Source organism: Misgurnus anguillicaudatus, chromosome 14, assembly GCF_027580225.2.
Source record: "Misgurnus anguillicaudatus chromosome 14, ASM2758022v2, whole genome shotgun sequence".
Classification (NCBI taxonomy): Eukaryota; Metazoa; Chordata; class Actinopteri; order Cypriniformes; family Cobitidae; genus Misgurnus; species Misgurnus anguillicaudatus.
In genome coordinates, this window is record NC_073350.2 from 31,618,911 (window position 1) to 31,639,445 (window position 20,535).

General features: G+C 35.7%; 2 protein-coding genes across 5 annotated transcripts in view; both read right to left on the reverse strand.

Annotated features, from left to right (window-relative positions):
- Positions 1-552: 552 nt before the first annotated feature.
- Positions 553-12,230, reverse strand: aldh4a1 (aldehyde dehydrogenase 4 family, member A1). The gene is made up of 15 exons (XM_073876328.1): positions 12,048-12,230; positions 8,705-8,798; positions 8,539-8,631; positions 8,387-8,434; positions 8,137-8,292; positions 7,890-8,046; positions 5,303-5,370; positions 5,035-5,222; positions 4,609-4,682; positions 3,042-3,238; positions 2,908-2,955; positions 2,642-2,794; positions 1,161-1,282; positions 962-1,080; positions 553-842 (listed from the first exon to the last, which is right to left on the reverse strand). Exons 1-15 carry the CDS (start codon positions 12,086-12,088, stop codon positions 730-732), a joined length of 1,671 nt encoding a protein of 556 aa, XP_073732429.1. The 5' UTR covers positions 12,089-12,230; the 3' UTR covers positions 553-729.
- Positions 12,231-14,210: 1,980 nt separating this feature from the next.
- iffo2b (intermediate filament family orphan 2b) overlaps positions 14,211-20,535 on the reverse strand; it is a 39,867-nt gene continuing 33,542 nt past the window's right edge. For all 4 annotated transcript variants that reach the window (XM_073876333.1, XM_073876332.1, XM_073876330.1 and 1 more), the window contains one exon: positions 14,211-18,592. In XM_073876333.1, the coding sequence (XP_073732434.1) occupies positions 18,487-18,592 (106 nt within the window). In that variant the 3' untranslated portion in view covers positions 14,211-18,486. The remainder of the gene's footprint in view (positions 18,593-20,535) is intronic.

Consider the following 20,535-nt stretch of genomic DNA (forward strand, 5'->3'; position numbering starts at 1 on the left):
TCTTTTTAGTAAGGCATGTTTGTTAAAACTAGTTATATTTCCCAATTAAACTCAGGTCTAGTCCTGGCTTAAGCTAATCCCTGTCCGGGAAACCGCCCCTTTATGATCAATAAACAAAATCTGTATTAATAAGATCAGACATCTTTCTTTCAAACAGAAGACACATTCTTTTATTCGTCTACACAATTAGATGTTAATTATATTACAATGCTATTAGGACGGTATTGCAAAAGCGAAAACCAATATATTGTTTTGACCACTCATTGATGTAACAGATAAAAGTTTTAGTTGCTGTTTTACTAGAGAACTATAAAAAGACAATCTTTATTTATTTGTATGATAATGTAAATTCTGAAAATACATTTTAAATATATTAAAGAGCAGAAAAAGTCCAGTGCATTATATTCAGTACACTCCATATTTGAAATCAATAACTCCTAATTTCCTAGGATTTATTGTCCTGTGATCTCCATGACCTCTGGTGGCTGTGCAGATGTTCAGTCCTTTATTTAGGCCTATATTCATATTTCTCAGAGATTTCATCTCTGGTAGTTTTCTATAGGAATCATTTCATGTTTGTATGTTCAGGGCAGCACCAGTAGGTGTCACTCTTTAGTTTCAGGACACTTGGCAAGTCTCTCAGGCAAGATGGGACATTAGAAGACGATGTGCATTTGATTGATTAAAGTCTTGACTAACGGATTTGAGGAAGAAAAGAGTCGCTGTCTCTTAACCCATGTAGGGATATTTCCATTCAGTAAGAGGAACATAGGTCTGCTTGACAACCTGTGGAGACGTCCAGCGGAGGACGTAGTGTGGACCACCGGGCTTGTCATTGGTGCCTAATAAGAAATGTTTTAATTAATTATATGACTTTGTCTAGAATAAATTAAATGCAGCATTCATGGCATAATTTTCAGCACACCAATCCTGAGTATTTAAAAGCAGTCAATGTTTTTACCTGATGCTCTGGCGCCACCAAATGGCTGCTGGGCCACAATGGAGCCTGTCGATTTGTCGTTGACGTAATAATTTCCAGCAGCGTTTCTCAAAACCTTCGCTGCCTCATCGATAACAGTCCTGAAACACGAACACTCAGTAAAAAACATTGAAGATCGAATAGCAATTTACAAAGTGAGGTGAAAGCGTACTACACTTACTTATCTTGAGCAAAGACAGCTCCTGTTAGGGCATAAGGCGACGTGTTGTCTATTAAGTGTAGGACCTTCTTGTAGTCGTTTTCAGGGTAGACATAAACCGTCAGGACGGGTCCAAAGATCTCCTGCAGAAGAAAAGATAAAAACTAGATACTTACTATTTATAAATTCTGACATGTGACCCTATCTGTGAAATCCAGGCTAAGGTCTCATAATCTAATTACAAGATTTGGAGCATCAACGTTTGATTTCAAACTGATTTTAGTCTTTGAATTATGTGTATACATAAAAGGATTAGTCAATTTTCTTAAAAAAACAACAACAAAAAATTTACTCACCACCATGTCATCCAAAATGTTGATGTCCCCCCCTGCTCAGTAGAGAAGAAACCATGTCTTTTTAGGAAAACACTTCAGGATTTTTCTCATTTTAATGGACTTCAATGGACCCCAACACTTAAGTTTTAGTGCAGTTTAAAATGGCAGTTTCAGAGGACTCTAAACTATCCCAAACGAGGCATGAGGGTCTTATCTAGCGAAACGATTGTCAATTTTGGCAAGAAAAATAAAAAATATGCAGTTTTAAACCCCAACTTCTCGTCTTCCTCTGGCTGTGTGATAAGTCACGTAATACGTCATCACGTCAAGAGGTCACGAATGACGTATGCGAAACTACGCCCCAGTGTTTACAAGTGTGGAGAAAGAGGACCGTTCCAAAATTGTTGTATGTGGAATGATACTAATTAATGTCTTTGTGTCAGTTTATTGTTTAAAAGGATCCGCAAATGTGCGTTTCATATATGTAACACGTGACCTTTCAACATCATAACGCAACTAAGTAAGGTCGTGCTGGCGCCTCACAGGACCAAAGGAAGACGAGAAGTTGTGGTCCAAAACTGTTTTTCTTGCCAAAAATGACAATCGTTTCGCTAGATAAGACCCTTATGCTTCGTTTGTGATCGTTTAGAGTCCTTTGAAGCTGCAATTTTAAACTGCATTAAAACTGTTAAGTGTTGGGGTCCATTGAAGTCCATTAAAATGAGAAAAATCCTGGAATGTTTAGCTCAAAAAACATAATTTCTTCTTGACTGAACAAAAAAAGACATCAACATCTTGGATGACATGGTGGTGAGCAAACTATCAGGATTTTTTTTAAAGAAAATTGACTAATCCTTTAAGTGGATGATTTTATGTAGTAAACAGTAATTAAAAAATGTTTTGGGTTTTTACAGGCAGAGTCATATACTATAAGCTTATAGATGATGCCTTTGGCTTCGTGTAGCTTCTAAATATCTGGATCTGGGTACATGAGGGCAGTAACAGGGTAAGCTGGGACGTCCGTAAACCAAGCATTCAATTGGGTTAAGTGGACGAGATCTGTTTATCCAAACAAACCCATTCACTGCCCTAAGCCCATTTGGGTGAATGCAATCCAAACATTTGTGCTTTTATTCATGCCAAAGCAACACACTGTATTTGCTATACCTCATTCATGATTTTCTCCTGTGGATCGGTAGTTTCAATGATGGTGGGTTCAACGAAATATCCTTTTGTATCATCACAGTTTCCTCCAGCAATAATCTTTAGATGCGGAGAGGATTTGGCATGGTCCAGCCATCCTTTAATTCTAGCGAAGGACTTGAAATGAAGGAATATTAAACAAGTGAGTGTTTCATTACCTAAACAAGAAGTTTATAAGTGATGCATTAGGGCACTTTAGTTACTAGATAAAATAAACAGTTGGTTTATACCTTGTCATCAATTACTGCTGAGAAGAACGTACTGAAATCTTCAACCGGCTGTGGAGTAAAACAGCAGAAAATGCATATGGTGGAGCAATTGCACTTTATTTTTAAGCATCATTAACACAAACTCTTTTGCTCACGTTTCCCAGTTTGATCTGTTTGTGTATGGCCAGAAGTTCCTGTTTGATTCGCGGCCACAGCGAGTCTGGGACGTACATCCTGGAGCACGCAGAACATTTCTGTCCTCCGTACTCAAATGCTGAGCGGATGGTGCCGGTCACCACGCTGCCAACATCCGCAGACTTGTGCACGAAGTGGAAGTTCTTTCCGCCGCATTCTAAAACGTATGAAATAAAATTAGACTTGAAAAGTTAAAATGCTAAACAGATTCAGAAAAACTCGCTGGCGTGACGCAGGGCTGTGGAGGCTGACTTTGGGTTTATTGCTATGTGCTTGTCATAGTAAATAGTTTTAAGTACGCTGCTTTGTTACAAACAGTGCTAATTACAACCAGGCATATCCTGAAAAGTAAAGCCAAAACATTTTGATCGCCCCCTGGTGGCTGGCTGCAGTATAGGTCATAAACCCCACCCTCTTTATGTAAACAAATAAGATGTGAGCTAGCTTAAATATCAAATTACACTTCAAATCACTTTTCCCCAACAATGTTTTTGTAATAAGTAACATGGCTGCAGGAGGCGCAATGATATTACGCAGCAGCCGAAAATAGTCCCCTTGGTATCTTTCAATACGTAATATCATTGCGCCTGCTGCAGCCAGGTTACGGCAGCAAAGTCCTTGATTATTACGCCAGAATGAGAGTATAGTTCCTAGACATATCGGCCTAGAAAAATCTCAACTTTTAATTTTCCGTCGGTCTTGGTACACAATCTAGCTACAGAAGAGTCAAGTTTTAAATAGGAAAAATATCAAAACTCTTTAGTTATTTTTTAGGCGCGATGCTAATGGTCTAATCAGATTCAATGGATTATGCTAAGCTATGCTAAAAGGGGTACCGCCAGACCCGGAGATCAGCTGAATGAATTCCAAAACGGTAAGAATTAAATGTTTAACTGTAGAGGAGCTGGAAAATTAGCATATTTTAAACAAAGTGGAGTGCCCCTTTACACATTTTTCGAATAAGTTTGGTTTTATTGGGCGAATTGAAGGATTTGAGCAAGTAGATTACATATAAAGTCAATGCAAAGATGCGAATAGACGCAAACTTGCACGGGGCACAAATTGGGTGGCGCGATTGCCGTGAAAACGTGCGCTATTCGCTAATATGATAATCTTCAACTTAAGCATGACACGAAGTTAAATCCCACGAGTAATCTAGAGTGAGGAACGCGTTGCTTTGCGTTTGGTATGTACGCAGCATAAGTTAATTATTAGATGCTATTATAAAAGGGTGTGACAACTTGATTTGTGCATTTGAGTCAAATTGGAAAATGGGCGGGGCCTTGATACCATGGCTCCACCTCACAATCATTACTGTGCAGACTCTGGCTCTAAATAACTTCATCGGTCATTTTGGTTTCATTTTTTTTACAATGGAAGGCTATGGAGACACGTCGTCCATCTTTTTCACAGTCTATGGTTACAACCTGCTAACCCTATATTTAAGCAACATGTTTGGTGACTACTAATAAGGATTAAAGTGAATATTTAGTAACTCGTCTTGATGGGAAAAAAAACTCCACAAACCTCCAGCAACACGAGGGAAGTTCCTGTAGATGTCCAGATTCTGGGCCACCTGCTTCCACAAGCGCTTAAATGTTCTGGAGGTAAAAGAAGAAAATAGAAACACAGACGCAACTGATATGATTTTACAAACCTAATGCCTTGGACACATAAACATTTCCCAGAAAATACAGGACTAGCAAAATGTTGTCCATAATTTAGCTGCAGAACTATAGCTGTCTTTAAATGTTTTATTACATTGCATGTTGGAATAATAATATCAATACTGTGTTATGTGAAGTCTTTTAGTCTCAAAAATTATACTTTTAAGACTTTAAACATCAAAAACATTCAAGGGGTTTAAAGTATGGATCTGGCAAACTTTAACCCAGACAGAAGGTTAAACTATAGATAATGTAATCATACAGACACATGACTGTAAACACTTACGGGACGCTGCCTGTGAAGTTTACACCAGCCAGGTGTTTAGAGCTGGTGATAGCGTCTCCAAACACAGGACCGTCGGCCGGGACAAACTGGATGATATTGGGTGGCAGTCCAGCCTCTCTTAGGATCTTATAAACAGAGTAACTGGCGGACATGGCCGTGTCACTGGGTTTCCACAACACAACATTACCCTGGACGCACACATGGCAAAATGTCAAAATTATCTATTGTGACACGTGTCTGTAAACGGTTTGATGTATTGATGTCTGACCATGAGAGTCGGAGTCCCAGCCAGATTTCCACCAATCGCTGTAAAGTTGAATGGTGCAACAGCTGCTACAAACCCCTACAGCAAAATAAAAGTTAAGAGTTTATATTATACATACATACATACATACATACATACATACACAGATACTACAGTAGTTACTAATTATTGCTAATAATTTGAGCTCAATAAACGTCCAGTCCAGTTTAGGTTTATAATTTGTTCTGTAATTGGTTAAAACTCATTTAATAATAATAAGTATATTTTGTACAAATAAAACTAAATGCCTACTTTAGAAATATAACATCTTTTTTATTTTCTTATGACAGTTAAGCATCTTATATTTTCATAATGAAATTTGAAAAAAAAAACATAAGCTTTATAAAAATCTATTTAAATTTTTTTTTGTTATTTAAAATGCGACAAAGCGAAACTAAAAACATAAATTCTGAGCTAAAACATTAAACATGTAAGTACTGATTTGTACAAATCCTACTAAGCAGATTTTCCAGGAATCCAAGCATAACTTTTGGACTTAAAGCTCAGTGACAGAGGCGCAGTAAGCGCTGTGTGAATAGCTGCGGACTGTAGAACAGCAAAAGTGTGTTAAACCTTTAATCTGAAGTCCAGTCCAGAATAAATTCCTAAATTCCTTAGTAGTATTTGTAACAAGGTTAAAAAATCTGTACTTGCAGTAAATGTTTAATGTTTTTGCTCCGAATTGATATGTTTTTGTAGTTTCTTAATAATGCTTTGCATTGCATTTTTGTTGCTGGATCTTAAAATCAGTGTTTTAAACAACAAACAAAAATAAATTAATAAAATGTGGTCCTGATGCAAAATGCAATGCATCATAAAAAGTAATAGTGTGATGTTAATTATTTCAGTGAGTTTCACAAATGAATTGAAAGGATTTGCCAGTTTGATGATTTCGAGATGCATCATGTTGCAGCTTTACATTTAAAGGGACACTCCACTTTTTCCCATTTTGGAATCCATTCAGCCGATCTCCGGGTCTGGCTTTCCTGATTTTGCCAAGGTGTTGATGTCCTCAGGGCAACATTATGTTGACCCTGGGACAACATTTCAATCAACCAATCAGATTTTAGAAATAACTTTACAGTTTGTTTTAAGTTTTTTAGGGTTGGGATTTGGGTATGTGTGTGTATGATGTATGTGCGCGCGCGAGCGAGCGACCGAACGAGAGAGAGAGAGTTACTGTTGTCATTTTCTAGTTTGTTTCATCAAAACCGCATTTCCGCAATTTTAAAGAGTACTCTGAATGTACTTAAGGATTTTTTTTAACTCCTCAAAAAAATGGAGTGGTGGACAGCCGTAAATCCAACGTAAATATATATGCAGTATAGTCCTAACACACATTTAAAGGTGCAGTGTGTAATTTTAAGAAGGATCTCTAAAAAGAAATGCAATATAATATACAAAACAACATTATCATGGGTGTATAAAGACCTTTTTATAATGAATCGTTATGTTTTTATTACCTTAGAATGACATGTTTTTATCTACATACACTGAGGGTCCCCTTACGTGGAAGTTGCCATTTTGTGCCACCAAGTTTCTACAGAAGCCCTTAACGGACAAAGTTTTTTGTCTCCGACGATGACATGTTTTTCCGGTGGCGGCTACTATAGCTTCTCTATGCATTTCGAAAGCTAGGGGTGAGCAGTGGGCTGAGCTGTTGGTTGCCATTTTCAACCTCACCACTAGATGCCACTAAAATTTACACACTGCACCTTTAAAGTGTTATTAAAAAGTTTAACTGTTATTTAGCAGGTAGATGTTGTCGGCTTTATCATTTTAAAAGTAGATTGCCACACAAAAAAGTCTGGACCCCCCTGGATTAGACCATTAGCATCGCGCTTACCAAGCCAATTATATTCGGCAGCAGCTTAAAATAGTCCCCTTACTAACTTTCAATAGCAGTGGATGATTTTCAGGCACTGCGTAATTTCATTGCGCCTCCTGAAGCCATGTTACGGCAGCAAAGTCCTTGATTATTACACCAGACTGAGAGTATAGTTCCTCATATATATCTGCCTAGAAAATCACAACTTTTAATTTTCTGTCGGTCTTAGTACACAATGTAACTACAGAAGAGTCAAGATTTAAATAGGAAAAAAATCCAAACTCTTTTTTTTTGAGCGTGATGCAAATGGTCTAATCAGATTCAATGGATTGTGCTAAGCTATGTTAAAAATAATAGCGCCAGACCCAGAGATTGGCTGAATGGATTCCAAAACGGTAGAAAAATCAAATGTTTAACTATTGGGGAGCTGGAAAATGAGCATATTTTCAAAAAAAGGGGAGTGTCCTTTTAACTTGTGAATTAATATTATTTTTATACACACTGACAATCGTCTTAACAACAAGTCTTAATTCGTAACTTTTGTCATTTTGGTGGACTGTTCAGTATGATTTTAATAATCATTGTAATATTTTGACAGCCTAAAAGACTGCGGACCACACTGTAAAGTGGATGTATGTACAATTGAATAAAACTGAATGGTCATCCAATTTAATAAAGAGATTTACCCAAACATCTGCTTATCCATGAAAACATAGGAAGCCTCAAACCCCTCCAATCCACGATACAGCATGGTGTTGGTGCTTCCATCAGCGTCTAAAGGCTGCTGGTTTTCAAGCTCAATGGCGTGTTTAGCGTTGAACCTGAAGAAGTCAATGAGTTCTGCAGCGGCATCGATTTCAGCCTGAATGACAGTCTTACCCTGAGAAACACAGAGCAAAGATCTGCATGCATGAATTCAACTTTTACCATCAAACCACCCTTTATAAGACTTTATTTGCTGACGATGTACCTGTCCGATCATGGTCTTGGCCAGAACTTCTGCTCTTTTGGGTCCACTAATGATGTCAGCGGCTTTGAAGAAGATCTGGGCTCGATCTGTTACAGGTTTGAGATCCCATTCTCTGCGTGCGGCTATGGATGCTTCAATGGCTTTATTTAGCAGCTCCTAAAGAAGAAAGATGAAGAAAGATCACTACTTAATAAAACCAATACTGATAACTGGAGTTTGTCAAACACACATCTGCAGGATTTCCACACACCTTATCAGCATAGCAGAATTTGGAGACTTTGTGAGAGTGGTTGAAGGGCTAAAAGAACAAAAAAGACAATATTTTTATTATAGTATTTGAAAGCTATATCACATGACTTATTAACTCATGAAATCTCTCAAACAGAGATGTTATGAACTCACAGACAGCTGGTATCGGATATCTTTGGTCCAGACTTCTTCATTTCCGACCACACATGGAATCTCCTCTGTCTTTCCTTTTAAGTCTTGCAATGCCTGATGAATACAGTAAAACATGGTAAAAATGCATCTTCTTCATACAGTACACATAAGCCAGCGTGTGATTTACCTTCAGAAGTTCGGCTCTCTCTTTACTGCCCTCTTTAAAGCCGAGGATGGGTTCGTTTTTCACCTCCACAGCTGCACATGAAAAGGTCTTGAACCTGGAGGGCAGAAAAACAAGATTTGCTTGTTTTGCTCACACTAGCCGGATTACTTGTGAAATGTTTTTCGTTGAATCGCTGTGTGTTTGCTTAAGAAAATATAAACCAAAAATGTCAATTCACATTCATTTTATAGCAATTTTTTTACTATGATGCATTGCTTCAAAATAGCTTTACAAGAAAGGGACTAGTTAGATGCTTTATGTTCATGCGCTGTGTTTTAAACGACAAACAGAGCTGACTAACCTCCTGCAAACAGTTTTGTTTTTAAAAGACGTCTAATAATCATTCGAACACAGCCCAGTCTAAGCTAAATTTAAAAAAATTTAATAGACTTCTATCCGTAGCCCAAATATAAATGAAATAAATAAAATAGATAAATAAAATCAAACACATTGTAATAACTGTTGACTTGGCTTACATGATGGTATATCAGACATCTCACAAGTTATTTAAACAAAAATGACGTGTAACCAAATTCAAGTTTATTTCGTCTAGAAGTAAGTTACTCATAGCCGGACTATCGGTCTATAGTTGGACGGTGAAATGACAGCTATCGCTTGCTTGGCTGCTTTAAAGTTCAAGTCACTTTTAGACTCTAAATCAGTAACTTATATTAAGTGAACTACGCAGAGCAACTGAAGTAAACTGCTGTAAATCTATAACAGTAAATAACAAAATCCCTCTCATCCAATCAAACGGCTGCCATTTCGCTGTCCCTTCATATGCTGTCTGCAGGAGTTATAAAGGCATAAATGTCTGATTGCTGAACTCAACTTTTTCCAAAAGTTATTGAACTGGACTGGGGAGCATTCATGAATTTTGGGTGTGCAGCTATAACACTCAATGTAAAAAAATAAAACAGAAAATTAGGGCTGTCAATAGATTAAAAAAATTAATCTAGATTAATCGCATGATTTCATGAGTTAACTGCGATTAATCGCAAATTAATCGCACATTTTTATCCATTCTAAATTTACCCTAATTTAACACTTTTCAGGTTTTTAATATTCTAATCATATATACATATATAGATGCTTTATGCAAATGTATGTTAACAACAGCCTGTTTACATTTTAACAGAATCACCAGCCATTGTTTTGTATATGAATTTTCCTTTAAGAAGATTTTTCTTTCTCCATTTTTGTTTGCTGCTGCATCATTTGTGACCTGTGCAGGCAAGTTGAGTCGGAATTAGCAAATTTAAAAAAAATTGTATTTTGACATTCTCTATTAAAACATAGAACAATGCATGATTTGTTGAAATATAACAAAATATGACAGAGCTACACGTGTTTGAAGTTGAAAGAGTCAAACCACCACAAAAACCCCCACATCCATACATCACATCACCACATCAACACCCCAAAATCACTGGCAAAACCAACAGATCTAGCACACACAAAGCAAAAACATCATCAATGTATGCTCAACTTTTTTTCCTTTTGTTTGATTGACATTGAGACAGACTGCTTAAAATCTAAGTGATCTAATATAATGTTACACATCAGATAGTTTTACCCAACAGTTAACCAAACATTTACTTAAAACATAACAGATTATAGAGCCTACCTGCGTGAATTCTTATCAAACCAGATATTTGTAAAACTGTAATTTTGTGTAGATGTCTATATATCCGGGTCGCGCACTCGCGCGTCTGTGTGCACGCGCTTCAGATATCAGTCAGTCAGCGTGAGGGGATCGCTTTTGAGTCTTGTCGCTCTTAATAACTCTTTAACATTAATCAGGTACCGAACTTTATCTCTCTTAATGACTCTTTTAACATCAAGCAAGTCCTGCAGTCTATTTTCTAAGTCATGCATAAAAGCGAAACCAAAATGAATTGAGACGCATTTTTGTATTAGATTAAGCATTAGGAGGACGGTAACGTTACACCTCTCATACGTATAAATAAAGATCATATCAGATGTCCAACGAGCATTTAGAGCATTGGATTTGGTAGACGATTTGCTTAATGTTCTTATTTCTATGAAAACCTTTTACTCATTTAGAGAGAGTCACATTTGTCTGCGTCTCTGTTCATTCAACTATGGGCTGGACCAAGGGTCAAACAGAAATTGCGCGTTGCGTTAATCTCCGTTAAAAAAATTAGTGGCGTTAAAATGAATTTGCGTTAACGCGTTATTAACGCGTTAATTTTGACAGCCCTACAGAAAATACATAATTTGTATTCTGTGTCTTATCAATATCGCTGACATTGGTCGAAGGAAGCTAATATAAATAGCGTTTGCCAACAAGGGACGCTATTTGTGTAAAGAGACACGCTATTTTTTATGATTGGCTAGACATTTTGGGGGCAGAGGGAAAATCTGGTGGGGGCAATGCCCCCCCTAGCCCCCTGTAGACCCGGCCTCATTGAGAAACCTAAAGTTTTTCAATAATCAATGTTAAACAATTAACACACAATGCAAAATGATCCCTACCAAAACTTAAAATGAGTACATAAGACTTGTTACAGTCACAATAAAACACACACATATAAAAGCAAATCTTGTGGATCAAGATTTCCTATAGCATGATGCTAGCAATGCAAATGCCATGGGTTCGATTACCAGGGAATCCACATACTATTTCTAAAGTGTCTTTTAGATAAAAGCATCTGCCAGTTGTACAAATACAAACAATAAAACACAAGTGAGGTAATAATTGACTTATGGTATGAATACAGCATTACTTTAAACATTCATATGGATAGCATAGCTTCGATAATACGTTTTTTTGAAATAATTAGGTGAGAAATACTTAAGATATCTTTAAAAAACAGATCTCTAGAAACACGTGTGAAATAACCTCTTCTCAGAAGAAACATCTGAGAAGGAGACACCTGCTATAACTTTAAACAGTAACTTTACTGTAACTATTTTCAAACAGCCTAAAATGAACATGACACGTGTTATAACATGCATTTCTTTTGTAGGTTTGTTCATTGTATGCATTACCCCTGCAAAAGACCGAACTACAGTAAAAACAAAAGCAAAGTTTATACTAAAGCAAACACATCTCACAGTGGCAGGGGGAGTTCATTTACTTATTGCATAACACGAGCTGACCTGCCCCGTACAGTTGCCTGTAAAATTATAGCACGTTATCGCACTACATTAAAGATATGCGAAATCTATTATCGTTATTTAATGCACACTGTGACACATTTCACGTAAGCTTCAAATAGCTTCAACTATTTCAAAGTGAAAGTCACGCGTAAGTCACATTGCACATGCGCACACATACCCCTTCCATGACTGACAGACGGCAGATCTCACGCGCAGCATCTTTAAACTGGACTGACAGGTAAACAGGGAAATTATATATGTAATAAATGTAAAAATATCCCTCTGCCGATAATCTATAAGCACAGAGAGGCTTTCTGCCACTCGTCTCTTCCAAGATCACCAGCGATATCGCATGAATGGAGAAGGAACCACTTTGTTTACAGGGGGACTTTTTTAGGCATTGGTGCTTTTGTAATTTACTGGTCAAAATAGTTTTTATTACGTATTTTCTCTTTTAAAAAAAGATGAAACAAAAGACATGTATTGTACATGTATTGTACTTTACATAATACAAAAATAATAGAAATCTATCGTGAGGTAAGCGGCGACCCTGCTATTGACAATTGGAACAGACCAGAGGGCGAGTCTCTAACTGTCCAATCAGTTTCACAGACGTTCCGCTCTCAACCAATCATATGCAAGTATTTTTTGACTCAACGTTTCTATTTATAATAGATTAACTGATATGATGTTAACATTTATGGTTACATTGAGTTAAGATATTTCATACATATAAAAGCAGAAATTCTAAGGTTCCTTTAATCTGTACAATATATTTATATCTCTGTTATTTACACAAATATACAGACTTAAAGTATTTTTGTTTTATTTAAGTCCCTTTTTTAAGTAGGCCTATATTTCTTTCATTCAAGTAAAAGTTACTTAAAGCTTTACTTGAGTATTAATAAGAAAACACTAAATTAAAAACGACTTATTTATGGAAAATATTTTCATAATGTACTTTACACCAAACTTAAGGCAAATGTTTCAAGGATAAAAGTTGCATGCATTAATCTTTGATATTTTTATGAAATGTAAGCCTATAGATCACAAATTGCTGAATGATAAATTTTCGTGAAAGCATGAATTTAATTAAATAAACAACACTGGCTTTGTAAACTTATAGAAATGTAACATTTTTTAATAACTAAAATTTTTAATTCCTTATATTAAAATTAAATATGGTCATAACTGCTAAAATAAGTGTCATTGAAAAATAATGGAAAAAAAAAACCCTGATAGCATTAAGAATCGTACAGCAATATTTGTAGTATATTTGGGCCTGTCTAGTTACAACAGTTACAGTTTTTTACAGACTCTAGGACACATTTCTCAATACTTAGGTCACTTTTGCAAAACTCTTCACACAGTGAGCAGAACAGAAGTCTATGTGGGCTAAACTGAGGATCAATTATCATTGTTTTGGCACAAAATGCATTCAATGACTATATCTCTTAAATTTCATGAAATCTTTTCTCACTCAGACACAACAACTGACAAACTCTTTGAACGTACAGACCAATACTGTTTTCACAACTGTTAAACTTATGTTCAAAGCAATAACATGATACAAAACTGAATAAGACAGCAATTTGCTACATTTCTACAGTAATATTTTAATTAAATATATTTTAAATCTTAAAATTTAAATGCTATAAAAACTATTGTACAATTGGACAAGCCATAGCCGAGTAGATTAGCTTTATGTATCTGTATCAGTGGATGGTGTGTATACAAATTTTTGTATTTTGGAATTACGCAGTGCAAACACATAAAAATAAATAAACAACATAAAATATTGAAGAAAATGTGCAACATTTCCGATTCATCCCATATTGCAGTGAATTGTAAACAGACATGCATCCTTGTTTTATACAAGAAAACATTGTAAAATGCTAAGTGTTGTAAGTGTTTTTAGGTCATTTTTTGTGGGTGACTAAGTGTGTTTGTCGGCTGTCAACCTTTGCTAGTGTTCTGGAAGAATGAGTTGATTTGAGACCTGAATAAAGTGTTTTGGTAGTTGTAGTGCATTTTGAATGTGAAATGAACTGCTTTGCCAAGCTGAAAGTTGGTTAGGAGAACTGTTTGAAGAGTTTTGCAAAAGTATTGAGAAATGTGTCCTAGCGTCTGTAAAAAACTGTAATACAAATTCATCTGTCACTTGGTAGAACTCAAGCAAATGAGGCAGATGCAAACACAAACCGCACAACTTACTGCTCCCTTTAACCTTAAAATCCACAAAAAAATTCCCCAAAGAAATATAGATTTGGATACAGAACAGGTTTTTTGCATTCTGTTAAACACTGTTTGCCAGATAAGCACTAATTAATTACAAACATAATAAACAGAGGACCCCCAAAAAATGATTTTATTTGTTTGACCCCAGCACCAATTACATTCATTGTATTGAAACATACACCAATAGCTTACATACCACATTCAAGAATATATACTCATATGCAGCATAAACAATAAAAATAACAGGTGAGTCCCAATGTCAAATAATTGTAATAATAAAAACATTTTTTTAAAACAAAAACAACACTGAGAATGAGGATACAGTTCAATACTCACAAAGAGTATGCAATTATTTTCTAGCTAGTGTTCTTGAAGACTAGCTAATGCTGGTTTAATGGCTTTTAAAAGAGTCTTAAAGCAACCTATACTTAATATTTGATATAAATTCAAAAACATTTGTGAGATCCAACTATGCATTTCGGATGTCAAACCTGACAAACAGTCATGAGTTTTAGAAAAGACCACATCAGAGGTCGGTCATGATGTGCAAATTTAAAATAATGCTATTATGTGACACAACAGAGAATACATTAAATGTTTAATCTTGTGTCAGATTAACTGAAAATAACTTGTTGATGAGATTTTGTGCATTCATGTGATAAAGGCATTCTGATGTGTTAAGCAACACTTTCCTTATGACAAAAACAGCATGTGTGCTAAATGCACAGATTAAACATTACATTCAAACAGCGGTGTCATGTTTAACAGAAGTGCGTCCTGACACTTTGTGCTTTAAAATAAAAAAAAGACAATATCCAGTTGTAAGCAGCGAGTTGCTTCTTTTTGAACATAACTTTTGAAATGCTTTTCCTCTGTATAACAGATTGGAATTAAGCACACATGTTATGTGTTTATAAAATCTTTTCATTTTGGAATTTGAAATAGTTTAAGCAATGTCCATCTTCCTTTGCTTTTCTTTTTCAAAACCCAAAATAATTTTGAGATGTAGTGGTGTGGAACTGAATCAAATAAGATAAAAGTAGCTTGATTTTATCTCCATGAACAATAAAAATAAACATTGTAAATAATGAACTCTATCAGTGCATGTTTCATTTTTCCAGGGGAATGCACCCAATATCACCTGGTTACCCTGAACGTTATAAAAACAGACATTTTTATAAAATTCAAACGCCAGATTTTCTCATCCTGGATAGATTATGAAATCTGATTCGCCAACTATTATTTCATATCCACCAGCAAAATAGCAAACGGACAAGATTTACAGACTATACGAAATTGTCACTGTGAGTAACAATCAATCTTTTAGCTAAATAAATTAGCTATATTTTTTTAAAGCAAATAAAAAACTCTTTTCTGCCTGCCAACAGTTTTCCTATAAAGTTTTTAAAAAATCCCATGCACTGTAAAAAATGCAGCATGAAGTTAAAACAACCTGGTTTTGCAAATTAAAAAAACTTTTTAATTTTTTAAGTTAAAGTAACACAAAAATATATGTTGATTTGACAAAAAAGCTGCATTTTTTACAGTGTGCTACTACCCTTTCAGATTAAATCCCCCATATTTCAGATTATATGATTAGTATGCATAACCAAAATCTTCTGTAACCCAAGACCATTAAAAACAAAAATGCAAATGTAAAGACCCAAAAGACATCAAGCAAGACACAAAGGCCACAGAGGTTGAGCATACCAACACAACTCATATATACAGAGATTGGCTTCATAAACCACATCCCATAACACAGACTACGAATCTGTAAGGAACAGTGTCCTCTGCTGGCCATAATCTGCACAACATCCTATGCTTTGTGCAGTAACCCATATACAATTATTCAGTACATAATTCACATACGACTTTTTACTCAGCTACAGCCGTATTTTATATACAATCAAAACCTCCACCTGAAAACTTGTCAAACTTTGAGCCTTTTGCAAAGAAACTGTCTGTATAGTTCAGACATACCTGTACATCCCCAAACCAATCAAATATAATGTGCAAACAGTAGGCAAATACATTTTCAAAGTAGTAAGGCCATCCAAAATCAACTTGCAACATATATATATAGGCACATAGCTCTGTAATAGTTGAGATATTGATATGTGTATAACCTTAGAAAAAGCTTTTGTCGTGACGGTAGCAGCTCGAAATGACGGACCACTGTTCCACAGATTCTGTCTATAGATTAGTGCGTAAACATTGTGTGCCAGCACTGGCTCGTCGTCATGTTAAAACACAGGAAGATTTTACATAACAGATGAAAGTACCCGTGCAGGCAACTCAGGAAGACAATAAACAGGTTGACACGGATCAGATCTGGAATAAGGCCGACCGATTGCATAGAACTTATCAATCATCATGTCATCCGTATTCACGACTTAGGGTTACTTTTACAATGAGGTTTTAAAAGGCCAAAATGGTTCTGCGGCACACTGTTGACCTTTGACGTTTTATAAAAAAGCAGAAAAAATAAAGTAGTGAAATCATTCAGATGTTTTTGTCACTGAAGGGTCACTTTCAATCTTGTGTATCACTTCCATAACAAACCAAACGCTTGGTTTCTAATAAAGATTTGATGTTTTTTAGGGTGACCAGATGTCCCGATAACATCAGCATCATTGTATTAGTAGAAGTTACCAATTTAGGCAAAATGTTAAATGCTTCCTGACTTGTATATCCCATAAATGCATCTGGGTTCCCACACCTTAGTTAACTTCAAGGACCTTTCAAGGACTTTCCAGGTCTAATACCCTCAAATTCAAGGACTAAATGTGGGGACACATTTCAAGTGAGAGCAAGGTTACATTTACGATACATTGTTACAGTTCCCTTTTGAGGGAACTCGCGCTGCGTCACTGCGGTGACACTTTGGGGACGCCTCCAGGGGTAAGTGCGTCTGAATGTGTATATCAAATTCAACCAATGGTGAGGCTTAACGACAAAGACAGGGTGACGCGGGAGCCAGAAAGAATATCGCTATCTGAAATATTGCCAAAGACGGCGTTACAGGGACGCAGGAAGTATGGCAAGGAAGACGCAGCGTCTCGTTCCCTTCTCAGGGAACAACAATACATACGTAACCCGAGACGTTTTCATGTGTCAAACACAACTATGCAAAGAAAGCATTTTGGTATGAATCAAAATTCGCATACAGAAGATATAAGCATTTTAAGCGAACAGTTTAGCACGTGTGGTTAAAACGTCTAGAATTTTAATGATATTATCCTACACTACACAGGGAATAATATGAATTTTTTTGCATAAAATAGATTCAAGCACTTTCAATGACCCGTATCTATGTATGTAAAAACCTCCCAGGGCCTTGAATTATTTCCCCCAGATTCACAAAGTTTCAAGGATTTCAAAGACCCGTGGGAACCCTGATGCATCTTCTAAATGAATAAATTTTTTAATGTAGTTTGTTCCTAAAAACAAACATCTTAAAAAGCAAAACTGCTGGCAAATATTAAAACGAATGAGAATTTACTGATCTTTATATAAAATGTATTTTTTAGTGATGCACCGATGTATCGGCCGCCGATATTTATCGGCCGATTTTTGATGAATTTGAAACCATCGGCATATCGGCAATAGCACGAGAAAGGCCGATACCGATTGTTTATTAATTAACTGCATAAAGAAATCCATTATATGTAAAAAATGAGTAAATGTTGTTAATAAAATAAATGCTGAATAGCAAAAAACACCTTTGAAGGTTGTCATGCTGTCTTATTATATTTGTTTTAGCTGAATTTGTGCCTCTCTTATTATGTTGGTCAGTTGAATGTTAATTAGATCCAATCCATGTTCAGTAAAAATAATTTGATGCAGAAATAAACTAGCTAATAGACCAACTGTATAGTATTGTATACAAGTGTTTAATATCGGTATCGGCCAGAAGTTGTCTGTTTAAATCGGTATCGGCCCAAAAAATCCTATCGGTGCATCCCTAGAATTTTCATATATAATTTTGTGTATGCCACTCATAGCGGAAATGGCTTGAATGCGGTGTTAGTCGCTTTGCATACAAGCATACGTAATTTAGGATAAATGCATAAATGTAGTTGTAAAGTGATATCTCTAGATGTTTGTTATCGTGGTCATCTGGTAACCCTAGTGTATCCTGTGATGTAATTTACTGTACTGTGTAACGAATTGATATTGAAGCACAAAACAACCCTCATGAACTCCATCTCGCTCTGACACCGAGACGATATAAAGCACCTACAGGAATTTTAGTTTGTGGGAGGGGCCTTGTCCCACAGTTTTCCTTGAACCGGTGCCGCTGAACACCGTTGGCTAAATGCTGGAAGACCCGAGAGCTGATTGTGAGGAGAGGGCGGGGCCAGGCTGGGCAGGTATCAGCTGATTGGCCCTTCGGCCTCTCCATCCCTGTCTGACTCGTCCTGTATCTCGTCAGTGTTTCCTGAGTCACTGCTGCCCGATGAGCTGAAGGAAGGAGAATTTCTGAAAAGAGAAAAAGCAAACCAACATCCTCATTAAATACCAGTTTGCAGTGCAGTGAATAAATCGTCCTTAAAATACGAGCTCTGTGAACAATGTACAGAAAATCATTGACATTTATGCATTAGGCAGACACATTGAATTAGAACACAAAGTGCATTCAAGTAATACATGTTTTTTTTTTTAGTATGTGTTTTTACTGGGGATTTACTAGTTTGGTTACCTGAAAGTGGCTTTGTACGACACTTCACAAGTTATTGCTTTCCCATAACAAATCGCTTTGCTGTTTTCCTCGCTTTTTTGGATAAAGCATCTGCTAAATGCCTAAATGTAAATGTTCTTCATATAAATCTATATTGTTTTTGTCTGTTTAGTCAGGGCCTCTATCCTCTTTTCTCGGGTTCGTAAACCCCTGGTGGTTCACGAGGGAATTGCGGGATGTTCAATGAGTTAATGAAAATTAATTAATTGCAATTAAAGGAAAAGTACATTTTTTTCAAAAAATCTGGATTATTTACTCACCATCATGTCATCCAAAATGTTGATGTCTGTCTTTGTTCAGTCGAGAAGAAATTATGTTTTTTGAGGAATAGATTGCAGGATTTTTCTCATTTTAAAGGACTTTAATGGACCCCAACACTTAACAGTTTTAATAAAGTTTAAAATTGCAGTTTCAAAGGACTCTAAATGATCCCATACGAGGCATAAGGGTCTTATCTAGCGAAACTATTGCCATTTTTGGCATGAAAAATAAAAAATATGCACTTTTAAACGACAACAACTCTTCATCCTCCGGCTGTGTGACGAGCCAGCGCGACCTCACGTAATTGCGTAACGATGTCAAAAGGTCACGTGTTACATATATGATCGCACATTTGGGACCATTTTAAACAATAAACTGACACAAAGACATTAATTAGTATCATTCCACATACAACAACGTCGGAACGGTCCTCTTTCTCAACACTGGGGTGTAGTATTGTGTAGTATTGTGTGAGGTTACACGAACGAAGGAAGATGAGAAGTTGTGATTTAAAAGTGCATATTTTTTATTTTTCTTGCCAAAAATGACAATCGTTTAGCTAGATAAGACCCTTATGCCTCGTATGGGATCATTTAGAGTGCTTTGAAACTGCAATTTTAAACTGCATTAAAACTGTTAAGTGTTGGGGTCCATTAAAATGAAAAAAGAAAACATCCTGGTTTTCCTCAAAAAACATAATTTCTTCTCGACTGAACAAAAAAGACATCAGCATTTTGGATGACATGGTGGTGAGTAAATTATCTGGATTTTTTTTTTTTTAGAAAATTGACTAATCCTTTGAATCATAAAATGTATATAAATAATTTTGAAATGACAAAATCTAAAACACTTACTAACAAATAAGATATATTTTATTTGTTTAATCTGAATGTCATCAGACCACTACAATATATCAGAAAAATTAGAACTTATGCAAAATGGACATATACTTTTTATGTACCAATAAAGGAAAATTACCAGATGAAGGTCCAATTACAGGTAATGATAACCGTAACTATGTGAAATACACTGAAAAAAATGATTCATTGAATTTAATAATTTTTTTTAAGGTAAGTGGTTGCAATCAATTAATTTAAGTTACATTTAAACAAAACAGATTAGTAAAGTAAAATAAAATATAAAACTTTTGTTTAAATGTAGCTTAAATAAATTGATTGCAACCACTTACCTTAAAAAAATTGATTAAATTCAATGAATTATTTTTTTCAGTGTACTACTGATAAAAACTTTAAAACGGATGAAAATAATGTTTTTGAAATGTGCTGTTAAATGATAGATTTTTTAATCCGAAATTTCAGGGGGTACTTCAAGTAAAAAACTTGAAAAAAACCATTACTTGTTGATTACTTGATTACTTGTTTTAATGGATTTAAATATTTTATTATAAAAGGATGGCATTTAA

Bases quoted from the DNA above. Each gene is read 5' to 3' on its own strand.
- aldh4a1 (XM_073876328.1), bottom strand. From the start codon at position 12,088: ATGCTGCGCGTGAGATCTGCCGTCTGTCAGTCATGGAAGGG. The intron at 5,371-7,889 runs AGGCTTCCTATG...TGTAGGGGTTTG, and splicing joins TCGTGGATTGGAGGGGTTTG to TAGCAGCTGTTGCACCATTC. The intron at 5,223-5,302 runs GTCAGACATCAA...GTGTGCGTCCAG, and splicing joins CTGGGACTCCGACTCTCATG to GGTAATGTTGTGTTGTGGAA.